The 14,983-nt window shown below is 40.1% G+C and overlaps 1 protein-coding gene across 4 annotated transcripts in view; it reads right to left on the bottom strand.

Moving 5' to 3' along the window:
* Positions 1-245: 245 nt before the first annotated feature.
* Positions 246-14,983, bottom strand: part of STAG1 (STAG1 cohesin complex component) — a 163,952-nt gene continuing 149,214 nt past the window's right edge. For all 4 annotated transcript variants that reach the window (XM_085232711.1, XM_085232710.1, XM_085232712.1 and 1 more), the window contains 7 exons: positions 14,249-14,377; positions 10,891-11,096; positions 7,895-8,066; positions 5,066-5,176; positions 4,038-4,152; positions 2,610-2,690; positions 246-2,512 (listed from right to left, as the gene is read on the bottom strand). In XM_085232711.1, coding sequence (XP_085088837.1) covers positions 2,489-2,512; positions 2,610-2,690; positions 4,038-4,152; positions 5,066-5,176; positions 7,895-8,066; positions 10,891-11,096; positions 14,249-14,377 — 838 coding nt within the window. In that variant the 3' untranslated portion in view covers positions 246-2,488. The remainder of the gene's footprint in view (positions 2,513-2,609; positions 2,691-4,037; positions 4,153-5,065; positions 5,177-7,894; positions 8,067-10,890; positions 11,097-14,248; positions 14,378-14,983) is intronic.

Below are 14,983 nucleotides of genomic sequence, written 5' to 3'. Positions count from 1 at the left end.
AGTGGAGAGAAAGTGGGGGGGAAAAAAAAGGAAGGGAGGGGGAAAGAGAGATCAGACACCATTTTCCTTTCCTCTAAGGCTGAATGGTTAAGATACGTATAATAAACTTGCTTTTCAAGCCTGGACTATATGAGAACTACCATTCAGTAGTTCATTTGGCTACTAATTAATGGGATGACAAGATGTGATGGCCCAAACCAGTATTTAAAACAAAGTTATAGTGAAGAGGGTGCTCATCATACTCATGATTTTGAATAGTTTATTAAATGAAAGGTGAAGCATCAGTTTTAAATTGTACAAAAGGAAAAAAAAAACCTCATATTGTAAATGTACAATTTACAGAATTACTAGCAAAACCAATCAAGGAGACACTCATAATACAAAAACCTATTGACTGCAAACTGAACTGGAAACCCATTGCAGGTACCGTGATAATAAATGTTTGTTATACAGTATTCTACAATGTTAAATTAGGAATCAGTTTTCCACACAGAGGACTGTGAAGCACAAGGTTTGTCTGAGGCTCTGACTCAAACCAGGCAGCCATTATTGTGCCTCTATGCTCACAGAATTACTGTGATGGCAATTTAATGCAGCCATCCCAGCCCACCCAGCACCACGGGGATGGACAGAAGAGGAAGGGAGGTAATGTTATTATTTCATGACGCTCCAGCCACTTCTTCTGTTTCGTGTATTACCCAACTGACAGCAGAGGAATGGCTGAATCTCCCAGTCCAACATTTTTGGCAACCATTTCTGTTTGAGAACTGCACATGTGAAAAACAAACCTCAGCTGTGTGAAATGCTGGTTTGTTCTTTTTAGATGTTTTTTCCCCTCCCAGCAAATAAGCACTGGGTATTAATGTTGTTTTGTTTTTAAATAAGCTCCCATAAAAAAGAAAAGCTCCATGATTACTTGCTGTTGCTTTAAAAAAAAAAAAAAAAAAGCACCTCTAAAACTGCTGTGCTCCAAGTGGGTCAGTCTGCTTTGTAGCTCAAATGCAGAAAGGAAGGTGAATGCTTGGGGCTGATGCCCAGAGGCACTGCTCAGTGCAGGCTGTGGGTGGGCAGCAGCTCTGGCAGCAGCCTGGTCTAACTAAGCAGCTACCAGGCTGAGGCATCAAACCCAAGCATAATGATATTCCAAATTATTGAAGACACTGAAAAATCTCTTATTACAATGACTCAGCTGAGGCTGTTCTGGGTTTGTCTTTTTTTTTTTTTAATGTTTTTTGCTTTTTTGAAAAATTGTATTTTTTTTCCCCCAAATAGTTACTCTTAATATGCACAGTTAACACTGAAAATGTAGCTGTATTCCATTGTAAGCTTAAGAACTTCACCATCTAAGCACAAGTTTCTATGCAGCACATACAGTACTTCTAAGTGGCAAAATTAATTTACAAAAATAGCGCAGAAGGGAATTGAGGGCATGGGAAGTGGACTTCTGTATGGTACAGGTAACATTGCTTGGAGGATGCTCAAGCGATTCCTTTCCCCCACCCTTGAATTACTGTTTCTTTAAATAGGAAAGTTGCTGTTTATGTACCTCGGGTTGGCAGGGCTTGAAGTAGGTAGTAAAAACAGCAAAGTGATTACTTGAGAACCATTGGTGTGTTTTACTGAGAATACTTTATTTGCTGGTATAAGTTGCTAAAAATGCACAGAGCAAGTACCAATAGAAAACTTACTGCTTTTGTGTCCCCATGTGCTATATAAAATGAATGTTACACAGCGTCTGTTGGAAAAGTGGCTTCATGGACATCTCTCACTTTATGTCCCGTTATAAATAAAAATAAATCTTCTCAAGAGTATAAAATCTGGGTTTATCATATCAGAATCTGAATTTTTTTGGCAGAGATGCACGTCATTAGAATTCTAACCTCTTCTATGAGAGTGTTCTTCTCAATGCCTACGAGAGGATATAAGCGTACCACAATGTTAATCAAATCCAGTGTGTTCAAAAACACTTTTCTGTAGCCAGAACGACCTGCTTATAGCATCATTGCTAGTCAATGGCTGATAGGCATAGGTTTAATAAAAATGGCTAGCTTTTAAAACATAAAAAGGCAAATGTTAAAACCGTTTTAAATTGTACAGCAGAAAAATAAAGTTAAAAAGTTCTGTTATCACTCAATGTTTTCAGAAAACATATGTAGAACAGTGTTTATTTTGACAGCTGTCTTAACAATTTAAAACTTCCTCCTCCTCTGGGAAAAAAAAAATCTGTATTAGGACAGTCAGGAACAAGGGCTACAAATGATTTTCTAGGTCAGCCTTTCTGAGGTGACGGGATTGGCCAACATTCCTTTGTGTCATTAAGAAGTTCCTCTTCTTTCTGTCACTACAAAAAGGGATTGACCTTAATCATTTGGTTAAAAATCAAACCGTATCACATCAAAAATGTGGTTTTCATACAAGCTATCACAGTATATAGGCCTCTAGCTCTAAACAATAGAGTTCCAAATTTGTAAAATGTCTTCAGCAGACTTCAGAACATTGGCATTCCAAATCCCTAGAAAAATGATTTAAAAGAGAGCAATTAATGAAGCGCAACAGTAATCAAGAAAAGAACCTCTGATAAACAGCAGGCAGTAGGAGTGAAGTCTTACTGAATCATCCTCAATGATAGCTGCGGAGTCAAAGAAGTCTGGCCTCAGTTCAGCCCGTTCTCGTCGGTTTCTTGAAGGTGGCTGAAAAGATGGGCAGGCTGTTAGAATCCATAACTGCCTACCAAGGATCTGCTGGCTCTACAGCTGATGGGCACGAGTTCGTCCATGGCCTTATAAAGCAGCTTTGCATGGATTTCCATAAAGGCTCAGATACGAATTGAGGCCCTGACATAGGAGAGTGCTGCTGAAATTCATATTTTACATAAGGAAGCAAAGAATTATACTAAAGTAACTTTAAGTTTGTGCCCATAGCTAAGGACTTGCTTAAGGCCCTTGCTGTCTTAACAGTGTTCTTGTAGTAGCACTGTATGTGGTCAGACTACTGCTTTATGCTTTGTTTATGATGAAACCCTGATATGGTCAGAACATTTTACTTACGATGACATAATACGAGAACTAAGCCTCTGCCTCATAATTTGGATGTGAAAGAGAAATACAAAAGCATAGAAACCAGTAAAGTGTGTAATGCAAAAATTCATTCAGAACTGAGGCCAGTAGGCTGATAGGAAATTCTGCTCGATCATATTGATGTGAAAGAAAAGGAGGTTGCAGTCTGATGGTACGGCCTGGGTAGGAGCAGCACCAGTACTGTAAGGTACTACCGTATGCCTGCCTTCTACTGCCTGCTGTGCCAGCACAGCTCTGTGCATCAAAACCGTGATCATGGATCCATTACCTCCCCTACATCCCAGAAAACAAACTAGGAAACAGAATGAACTCTGCTTGACCACAGTGAGCCTGCATAAAGTCCCGCAAATGAGTTAGTGATGGCTGTAACAATAACACAAGGAAGGAAGCAATAGCAGGTATAACTAGCTGATAGTTTCCAAACTCTTCATAATGTCAAACACCAAACCAAATCAAATGTTGTTACTGGATTTCAGACAGTCCCTTTGAACAGCTTGATGCTGAGTAGACAGCTTCATGTAATGTTCAATGAGACAGAATGAGGTGGTCTCACCTCTGCCTCCCAGAAGCACTCCCACTCCTGGCTGGATCTCCAGGGCAGGTCAGATTTGTGATTTCTTTAGCCTAAGAGGTCTGCACTGCTACAAATCATATCCTCATTCTCATAGGTGGACAAGTCAAAGGTGCATAGCAGTGCTTCAGGCACGTGCTACTGCCTGAATCCAGAATATCTGGAAGAGCAATAGGCAATGCTGCTTGTGTTTCTATGAATAAAGTCAACTGGGCCTGAAACTGCACTTTTAGGTTTCAGAAACTATTCAGATTATTTCCACTCCTTAATGTTAAGATCAAAGGAAATAAAGGTCAACGTTTTGGACACTTTGTTTGTACTTACTTACAGAGTTCCTTCTAAATCATCCTTCTACCACTTTAAATTTGCTATTAATAAGATTTACTGACCAGATCAATGACCATTGTGTCCTCAAATTCTTCATTCATATCCTCTAGCTGACCTCGTGAGGACATCATTACATCTTCGAAGATGGGCTCAGCGTCATCTTCCATGAGACCGCGTCTGGTTAAGTAGAAAGAAGTCATCGATTTCAGGCACTGTAATTTCCCAACCATGAACACTGTCATTAATAACAATGCAAAATCCATCCCCAATTCCTTGTCAGTGTTACATCGAGAATAAAACCAGCACGTTTACTCAGTATTAGCAGGAAGAAAATTGTATGTAAAAAACCTGCCACTTGCAGAGGCTAAAGCAGGAAGTCCAGTGTAATATCGTTATGACCACTAATTAAATCTGTCCTTAAGAAGGAAAGGGCAGTAGCCTCATTGGGTTTGTCTGTCCTTTTATAAACAGGAGCTAGAGCATCTGCCAAGATCACTGCTAGGTGCCTGGGAATCCACCACTGAATCCAAGACCAGTTTCTAACACTATAATGACCTGATCTTGCTAGAGATTCTGGTCCCCACTCTGAGAAGTATTTATGTGCTGAAAGACTTCGTTAGATCAGGAGCACAGAGCACCTTGTACAACAGAAACTTCTGCATTCACCCATGTGTGTTCTCTCTACTAGCTGCCCAGTGGGACACCTTCACAAGAGATGAGGTGGGTGAACAAACCTTAAACAAGTTCATGGGAAAACAGGAAAACAACTTGAGATAAACACTTGCTGTAAATTACTTAACAGACAAATGACAGTGCTTCGTGGGAAGCGTCTGGAAATAGTTGAAAGCAATTAGATAACTATGAAAAATGGTCCCACAAAGGTCTGCTGTGTTCACTAGGCACCTGCTTACAGCTGTGGTTAGGGGCAGAACACCCTGTTGCCTGGCATCCATCCCAACGTTACAAAGCTGTTACTCTGCCTTTATTAAGAAGAGTTAAACATCATTACAGAATTTACTGGTCACAACCCAGAAAAGTAACATTTAAATGCAGCTTTGCCATCCAAAATGAAGATGCTGTGAACACTTACACTGCGTGCCTTACACCAGTTCTCCCTTTCATGTAGTTCATTCCTGTCCTGTCCTTTCGATTTAAATCTTCTAGCTTCTGTTGGCCCAACCAAGATATCTGCATCTGGGGACTAACAAACATAGAGCAGCGTTGAGAACGACTGAGAACGCTAACAATTCTTAGTTGCCTGTTTTTAGAAAGCGTTTCCTCAAGTGTTTTGTCTGGGTATGCTTCAGATTTAGTTATTTAAATTACATCCATCGTTGTACAAATCTTCTGGATACCCTTCTGCAATTTGTCTCCTCTCATTGTGTGTGCACAAAAAAAATCCATTATTGTTACAATAAAAACAGCTACATAAAATGCTACCATTACTCATTCACTAATGCAGCACGCACCTGAAATGAGGACACTTCAAAAATTTAATTCATCACCTCAGATCAGGCAAAAATATGAGGAAGAATAGATCAAGTCAGTAACAGAAACGTTTTAAGACAAAAAGTCACAAAGTGAAAAACAAATTGCTTTCAAATGCATACTCCCATCAACTTTAGCATCCAGTAACGTATCCATATGCAAACTCCTGGAAGGCTGTACTTAGCACTAACTACATCCAGCAGTAGCAAGCAACACGTTCGATGCTTTGTGTATTGCAGTTAGAAAGAGAGAGTAGTAGAACATCTAGCAACATCACTTTTTAATTATGTAATCTCATATCCTAGTAAGATTCACAGAATAAAAGGGAAGAACCTTTTGTGAAAACAACCCAGGAGGAAATACTGCTTTGGGCATGATTGACCATTCTGCTCAGCAACTGACTGCTCTGTATTTATTTTTGACCTTCATCTTCCATTGATTTATTTATGCTGGAAAAGACCTTCAAGACTGCTGAGTCCAACCAGTGTTTTAAGTACCTCATGTTAGATAGCTGTGTACAGCTGTTATGCAAACAGCATACATTAGATTGTATACAACTGTATACATTCACATTTGTAGGGACTTTCTATGGAACACACAAGATGTTTGGGATCGATGCACAAGAGGATTAGGGATCAGCAGGATCCAACTAAGGTATGCTGTGGCACATAAGAGACAGAGTGTAAGGGGGAAGATGAGGTGACCCTCAGCATGTGTGTGGATGAGCAGCTAACTTCAGGCTGAAAGAAAACTATTCTCTACTGTTAGTTCACACTGTGAACTTCTGAGTGGGATCCAAGGAGAGCAACGCTGTCTGTCTTTGCTCAACAGTTCTCTGCCTGCAGCATTCAGCTGAGATAGGAGAAACAGAGGTTCAAGCACAGAGTGAAAAGCCTGGTGCAGCTTCTCTTGAAAAGAGTAAGGTTCTGCCACACCTTAAGGCAGCCCCTGTTCATCAGGCTCAGGAAGGTGATGCACAGCGAGCATCACCTTCACCGTGAAGCTGTCGTACTTTCCTTAACTGATTAAATATTCACAGAGAGAGAGGTAGCTTAGTGTTCAGCACAATGATGGGATCAGAGAGGGGCAGGGAAAAGGCTCTTGCTTCATCAAGTTCTTTGGTTTTTCTTTTTTTTTTGTTTTGCTTTTTAATTGAGGACTAGGAAAAAAAGGAGTAATTGTTGAGCTACAAAGTCGTCTTTATAATCTAGAAATTACAGCAACATCTGGGGAGGCAAGCTCCTGAGCTCAGGAAGCAAGGAAAATGAAGGTAGATCTCAGTACCATAGGAGTAAGGTGATAAGATGCTTTGGTTCAGATGTTAACAGTTCATCCTCAGTTGTGCTTTCATGGCCAGCTGGGGCTTTCCGCCCATCTCATCTGTGTAGGTGAGAAAATCCATGCCCCCCCTTGCCTTGTATTCACATCTTCATGTGCCAAGCCTCGTTCCTTCCATACAGCACCTGCTGGGAAACCTTGTGCCCATGTCAGCCTTTGTGCAGGAGAAAGGTAGCCCTGCCTGCAGTGTGAACCTGCCTGGTGAGCCTTTCATCCATCTCACACTGCCTTGTGCTGATACCACGTCGTTAGTATGGGGAAATAAGGGAGCAGAAATCTTTTATGGAAACACCAAGCATGCTGCAGAAAGTTATCTGTAGCCAGCTGAGATGCAAGTATCTCTTGTGGCAAACACAGATTCATGGATCTTATCTAGGTTTCATCTATTGTACTGCTGTACACGCTGTATACACAACCAAGGGAGAAGAATAGGCCATAAAAGTTGTAAGAACAGCCTCCAACCCAATTGCTGTTATTCTTTGTCTTCAAATTGACAGAATTAGCACATAACAGCATCCTCTGAAGACTTTGTTAAATAAACTACTGACAGATAATAACAATCATTTTCCCCCCATAAATTGATTTAAATGGAGGTGATAAAATGGGAGTTGAATGACAAAAAATTATGTCTAATTTAGGGCAAAATAAAACTGCCTGCAGAAGTGCCAAAAAGCAGGAGATAGCAGCTCAGCAGCTGAGTTGGACTGAAGAATTAATTTGTAAGAAATCGGTAAAGATGTCTGGAGAACATTTACTGTACTATGAGAGAAGGAAAAAAAAAGATAATATTTAATAGGTTTTTAGAGAAACAGTTCAATGAAACCTGGGCCCACAGACATTGTGATTTATCCATAAGCCCACAGTTATGCTATAAGACAGTTTTAATGTGAAGAACTTCTATCTTCATTACAACCTTTTTTTTTTTTTGGGGGGGGGAGGTGGATTTAAAATAATCTAACTATTGCTGAGCCATAGCCAAGATCTTTCTTTTGCTTTTGCAAAGAAACACAACATTTGTGGAGCCACAACTAACTGTGTACATTTTACACAACTTCTTTACCTGGGTTTTACTGTGTTTGGTACAGACACTTACTTGTGTAAAAAATCTTGTTCAGATCCCTGCTCCGACTCGTGCTCCTGGATCTGCTCCCCCATTTGTCTGGTGTTCTCTCTCAAGACAGTTGAGGTGAGCTGTGGTGCTTGCAGTGCTCCTGGGGTATGTATGTTTTCATTCCTGTTCAGCCAAGAGCCTTCCAGACTCTCGTCTAGGAAAGGAACATTCAGAATTACTGACACATCAGTGGTGATGTAAAATGCAGTACTGCTGCCCTTAAAATCCTCTCAGCCAACTCACTGAACCTTACGTTAATAATTAAAGCCTTCCATCTATGATGCACTTCTATACAGAGTTCTTTTTAGAGGCAGCACCTTCTGCAAATTCATGTTTTCAGTAGTTTAGTATCTATTGCATTAGGTGTGTCTTTTAGAGATCAGCTGGATAAATACTCACAATGGTAATTTTTGTGTTCTGTTAAGGAAGGATTACTACCAGTTATTCCCAGCAATAACAACAACTACTCAAAGTAGAAATACTTCAGAAAACAAAATGAAAAACATTGCAAACATACTGCCTTGCAGCACTGCCTGACTTGTTGGGTGGCTCATACACGTTTCACAAAAACAATTCCTAAGTACCAATTCTGCAGTCTAAATGTAGGAGTTACTTTCATACATATACATCAGATGAGATCCAACTGAACACTGCGATGGGAGTGGAGGCATCAGAAACCACAGTGAGAACCATTCCAGTGGAGTACACATGGGACATTTTATATAAGGAGAGGTGTGGCTGCTGTAAAAGTGATGTAAAGTGATTTCAGATAGCATATTTGGAGTTTAGAGCAGACGGGAGGATGGAGATGGGAAGCTGACTGGAGGTCCAATGTGTGATGCTGGGTTCGTACTGAGAGGGCAGCAAACAGGAGATGAATGGCTGGTGGGGCCTGAGACAAACGTGTGAGAACACAACTGTGCAGACAAGAGACATGAAGAAGTTGCTGCAGCAAGTGAAAGACAAGAGGCTACAGAAGAGGAGAAGACAAGATCATAGATTTCCTAACAGGAAGAAATAGCAGTGAGAAAGTAGCTGGAGACCTCAACAGGTCTCTTTGCTTTTCCTATGCCTTTTATTACCCCTTGGGCTTAAAAGCTGTCTAAAAAAGTTGCCTATTTATTCTTAAATTTGCCTTTTACAACACTAGGGTTTTTTAAAATCCTTTTTATGTTTCACTCCTTTAAGGTATTATGAAGAAATGTCAGAACTACCTATACAGACAGCAGTTCTACTTTCAGGAGCAAGAGAGAATATTCTCCAGCCCCAGCAGTCTGCTGAAGCCAATACACGCTGCACTGAGGGCAGGAAGGAACTACAGGGTCTGGCTTTGGTTCTTACATGCCATGATTGTTTCTGCAGTGCCAATGTCCTTCCTTTAGAGTGGGATTTAAAGGAAAAAAATGTTAGCAAGATCCAGAAACAGGTCTGCATTTGTGGTTCTAATGCTAGATTAATTAAAATTAAAACTAGGACTTCTGGAAGGGTTACAAAAATATGTAAAGATAAAAAACAACAACGGCCTGCATACATGCTGAATACAGACTATTTGTAGGCAACCAGCTGTTCAGCAGACTGGCTCTTCATAGCTCAACTTCTATGGACCAGTGAACAGTAAATACTTCTTTCTAAGAAGAGGATTGCATTTCTGATTATTTCCTGAGCTCATTATTTGTACATACAAAATGAGCCCCTTCCTTGTGCAGCAGTCTGTATCTGCCCACAAAAGCAGGCAAACTGGCTCCAGACTGTACTGCTGCTAGGTAATTCCCGTGGAAATTTTGGTACATTCAGATATTTCAGAAAGTCAACAATTAGGTGAACAGCCATAGAATCAGGCTTCCAGCATTTTAAGTCAGAGATGTTTTTGGAAAATTCAGGATCCCAGATATTGCAAAGAAAGGTAATATTCAAAAGGAAGGTGTTGCAAGTCAGTTCTTCCTCCTATTGATCACTGAACAAGGCAGGCATGAAAGAGTGGGGTAAATGACGTCATAAAACCTACACCCTAAGAATAAGACTTGTCTTATGGGGAAGGAGAGATGTTACTACAGTTCCTGGAAAAAATAAGGATACTGGTAGAATAAAATAAATTAGAATTAAAGTAGTAACAGAAGGAAAGAAAAAAATGACCCCAGTTGAATCCTGTGTAAACCATGGCAACCTGAGCAAGCAAAGTAAGCTGTGCTTTTTCCTACCTAGACTCTAGGTTGGCTATTGGAAACTAAAAGACTTAGCTCATGCACTGCTCAGCATAAGCTGTAGGGGAGAGCAGATCTGACTATAAGAGAATTAACATTAGATTCTTCACTGAGGGGTTACTATAGTAGATAACAATCTTGGAAAACACTCTGAAGTTTAAAGATCTCACTTATAATTGCTATCTATTGAAACGGTAAGCATGTTCACATAAACATGCACTACATCTTGCAATTTCACACTTATCAACCAGGAACAGATGCAATCTTGTAAGAAGTTGGCCATCATTGCCAAATTCCTGATGTACACTCCTGAAGTCACAGAAAAAGTAAATACACTGTATATTGGTGCCACGCTGAACAAAAACATGCATCTTTTTAGTATTTTCCAGTGAGCTGATCTATACGGACCTACAACACCAATCTCTATCAGAACTTCTGCCTCAGGTTTGCTCTAACACCATATAAATTAACAACTGCTTCGAAATAAAACAAGCAGAAAACAGAAATCTGTGACTGGGAAAGGTGCAGAGCAGTTAATTCCACAGCCACCTCCTGTTTCCACTGTCAGCAACAGCTTTTAGTAGTTCTCCATCTGAAAATCTCAGAACAAGCAGGAACAGGGAATTACAAGGCTATTTCTCATACAGAAATGTTGAAGCTTGAGAGCAATTTGCAGAACAAGTGCTTTGTTTTCACTGTTTACAAAATATAAGGGAAGCTGTAACGTAGGTACAAAATGAGAAATACCTGTACCAGGCAAGGTAAAACCACACCAACCTTCTACTCTCTTTTTGTGTAGCGGTGGCCGTCCTTTCTTATTTCTCACTGAAGAGGTTTTGCTGCTGCTGCTCCCACTGTTAACAGACATTCTGTCATCTTCGCCGCCCGTAACTAGTGAGTTCCTATAGGAAATGAGTGGCAGCCACACGTCTTCTCTTCTCTCCATCATCTGTTCTGTCAGAAATTTTTCTAGGTAGGTGTGACTGAAAATAGAAGACAATGAGTGCAGAGGCTCAGTGCGCTGTTTCCTCTAATTGACGTGCAAGTCCTCCCGCAGTGCTGAGAACAGAAATCTGCCGTGGTGTTTCCTTATTTTATTTGATAACATATGTTGAAAAAGCCTTGTACCTTGAACTGATTAAGAATTCATGGCATTCCCTCAAAACAAAGTAACAGTTAATTGTGTCCAGGTTACTCAGTTAAGGAATTTGAAGTTTTCTTTCCCCGACATCTTCCTGTATTTGCCTGCAGTCACTCACAGTGCAATCTACTCAAATTCCCCTTCTATTCTGCATAGCAAGTAAGCCACTTCTCTATATTGTTGGTGTGTCAACAGACAATCTGAATTTGTAGACTGAGGATATAATTTTACATCTTTGGAAAGGGAAAGGAACAGTTTTCTCAAATACAAGCAGATATTTTTCAGTAAAAAAATTGAAGATCCATTCCATTGCCATGGAGAAGTCCAGAGAGTACTTGCTAACTTATGGGAGGAACCAACCACCTTCTGTCCCACACATGGCCTGGAGAACAGGTGAGCTATTTTCCTTTTCCACTGAATGTTTAATTAAGATTGTCCATAAAATGAGTAAGAAAAGCCACATAAAAGTGATTCCAATGAGTTCCAAACTAAAGAACCAAGCACTCAGAATTAAGGCAAGAGAAGGCACTGTACTTCAGCATTACCTCATTCTGTTAAAAAAAAAATGTTACGATGCACTCTGTGATCACAATCTCATTCAGCACATTGCCAAGTGGCAATAATAAGAGTAATAATAACAATAACAGTAACACAAATAATATCAGTTATACTAATAATAAAGAAGTAAATCAGAAAGGAAGCAGAAGCCTAGCAAAATGGTAGTGTTTCCTGAACTGTGATTGGAATGGTATCTTACACCAAGAGCAGGTGACAGGCAGGCATACTGAATCAATAATATTTATTTTGAGGTAGGGAAGGCAATCTGGAGGGTAGGATGCCCACCAGCTTGCCCATATCTCCAGACATGCAGCTTTGCTGATGAGACCTTCAGGGTTATTCCAGAGCACTTTAACCTCCAGTCTAACAGCCCATTGCTGAGCTTACAGTCAGCTGGCTGGAGACCAAGCCAGCAGGGAGGTAAGTGATCCTGCACACAGGACTTCTCCACCAGATGGTGGTCATGTTCCTTGCTGCTTGCAGGCTGCTGCCCCTTTGCAGGGCGGGGGAGAGGTCCCTCTGGATTGGAGCAGCCATGCTACAGAGAAGGGCAAAATATAGTCCAGAGTATAGCTGAGAACGTAGTGTCAGCAAACTGCTATGGGGCAATGCACCCATTGCCTGACGAGTGCAAACATGGCAAATCTCTCAAGTGAAGGAATGCAGAGATGTCCAAAAAACATCTAGTTATCTTGATTCTCTCCATAGTCACAGCAGCCAGTGGAATCCAGGGCACGTCCGAGCTTATCTTAAAGCAGTCATTTAGAACAGATCAGATGAATCGTGTCCTAAAGACCCTATTTCTTTTCACCAGTCTTCAAATGCAGCTAAAGTAAATAGCTCAGATACAGAAGGCTACAAGAAAGACAGCTAAAAACAGGAGAAATGGATTCCACCACAGCAACCTTTGCAGTCCTGAGAAAAATGTGAGGAAAAAATGTGAATGGTAACACTGAAAGGCAAAGAATGAGAAATACTGAACTTCATGCAAAGGGCCAGGTCTGATTTAGCTGTCAGGTATGCTGTGATCAGGTAATATAACTTCAGATTTCAGACACTGGAGAAACTTGTGGAAGTACTGGTAAGTGTGCAGGAAGAATAGGCTTCAATAAATTCAACTGGAATTCAACTACATTTAAGCTAACAGACACAAGGTTCAGCTAGAAAGGCAGCCAGAAAATCCTTGATTCTTAAGCCCTCTTCTGAAGAACAGAACAGGCTGACAAAATTCAGGAGTATAACAATGCAGAGAAGTTTGAAAGCCTAAGTGCCAGGTTAGCCTGGATGAACAGCCTAATTCTCAAGCTACTTTGACCATTTCTTTTACTGTGTTTGCTGAACTGGAAAATTATTTATACAATTGTAAAGAAAAATTACAGAGAAGCTTGAGAGAATGAGTCAATTCAGGTAGTCATAGCAGTACGACTTTATATATACTTGTAGAATGACTTAAATTCACTGTGGCCAGAAAAGTAATTAGAAAGATATTTACAACCATAAATGATAAGATCTGGTAATTACATATTTAAGTTGTAATGAAGTTATTCAAAGAACTCAGTTCTACACTGGCACGCAGTGCTATGATGACGTTTAACTACGCGCTGTTTTTCCCTTACTGCTTCTATGCTGTGGCCAAATCTTGGATATTTGTTACAGAACATGTTAGAAACATACACTCTTACCTCTGCAGTGATGCTGACAACACATCTTTACTATGAACTTGCCTTCACTAATGAAGCTTTCTCTTTATCAACTCTCTTAATATCCACAGCTGCCTTTGACATTTTTTCAAATGTTGGTCATACAACAGTATTTCTTGCTATACATTCAGCTCTTATCAACAGTACGTCTGATTTATTTCATTTGTGGTACTTTATCTGCAGCCACTGATGGCCACACCAAATACAGTTGCTTGTTTCAGTCTGAGGTCTCTATCACTCTGCTCTTTCCTCACCAACAGCAGTGCTGTCTCTCACCCTGTCTTTCTATCTATTGTGCCATTAACAGAAGCCTTGACAACTCAAGAAGCCCACTTCAACTCAGTAAGTCAAAATAAACATAAACATACTTCTCATACAAACATCTAACAGAAATGAACGTTACTGCAATGTTTAGAGACCTCTATATTTCCTATACTGCTTACAACTCATTCCTTTTTCTGCTTGTCTGAAAAATGATTCTCTTTATTCTCAGTGCTCCATAGGAAATTCTAAGCAATGTTGGTTTTCTGTAAGGTCTCAAGTTCACTTAATCAGTGGATTTATTTTCATTATTACTTCAAAATATAAATTGAGGAATAACCATGTGAAAAGCCACCGGGCCTTCCTAAAACCCCCATTAGACAATGAAAACCTCAAAGCAGGGAACTTAAACACACAATTCAACTATTAACACAACTCAGCAAAGCCCACCAGAGAAAACAAGGCTATTACTTACACAGTCTTTTTGTCCTGCCGCAGGAGTTTAGAAGAAAATTCACTAAGAACTTCAAGGAAAGCAAGGTTAGGAGGTGGATAGTCTTGTCCTTTTTGATTCTGATATTTGAAGGCAAACTCTATTCCATCCCTACAGTGAAGAAATTTCAAGATGTTTTCAGACATTTGTAAGAAAATAAAAAAAAATCAACGTCATCCCATCACCTCTAAATGCTGCCTCAAATTCAAACTGTGATCACCCCATCTTATTTTATAATATTATAATTATATTATTATATATTAGCAAATAGCAGCTTTTGGACCTGAGGGGAATCAAATGTTCCCTTTGAATGTGTGCGGATTCAAAGTCAACAACAAAATATTGCCAGTCTCCAGGTTAGAAAGAGACTGCAATGTAAGGAACTGGGCAGCTGTGGAAAGCCACTGCCTTAGCAGGAATAGCCAGTTGGCTTTTTCTTTTTTTAGTCTGAAGCAGTAATAATTATATGTGAGGTTTAGCAAGGTATAACTTACACACCTACAGTCAGAGGAGAGAATTTACTTACCATCATACTGATCAATACACATCTGCCTTGTCTTTGCTTTATCATTTGAGGCTAAGGAAAACTACTTTTACATGACCCAATATGGCAAAAGCATGCCTGAACCTCTCTTCTTGTCACAGGAAGTGTCTAGCAGCCTACTGATTTCCTTTCGGGTCAGGGAAAATCCAGAAAGGAGTACAGGAGAAAGTGGA

This window comes from Meleagris gallopavo, chromosome 11, assembly GCF_905368555.1.
Source record: "Meleagris gallopavo chromosome 11, MGAL_WU_HG_1.1, whole genome shotgun sequence".
In the NCBI taxonomy this organism is placed as follows: domain Eukaryota; kingdom Metazoa; phylum Chordata; class Aves; order Galliformes; family Phasianidae; genus Meleagris; species Meleagris gallopavo.
Note: the sequence above shows the minus strand (reverse complement) of the source record. Positions and strands in the feature narration are given on the sequence as shown.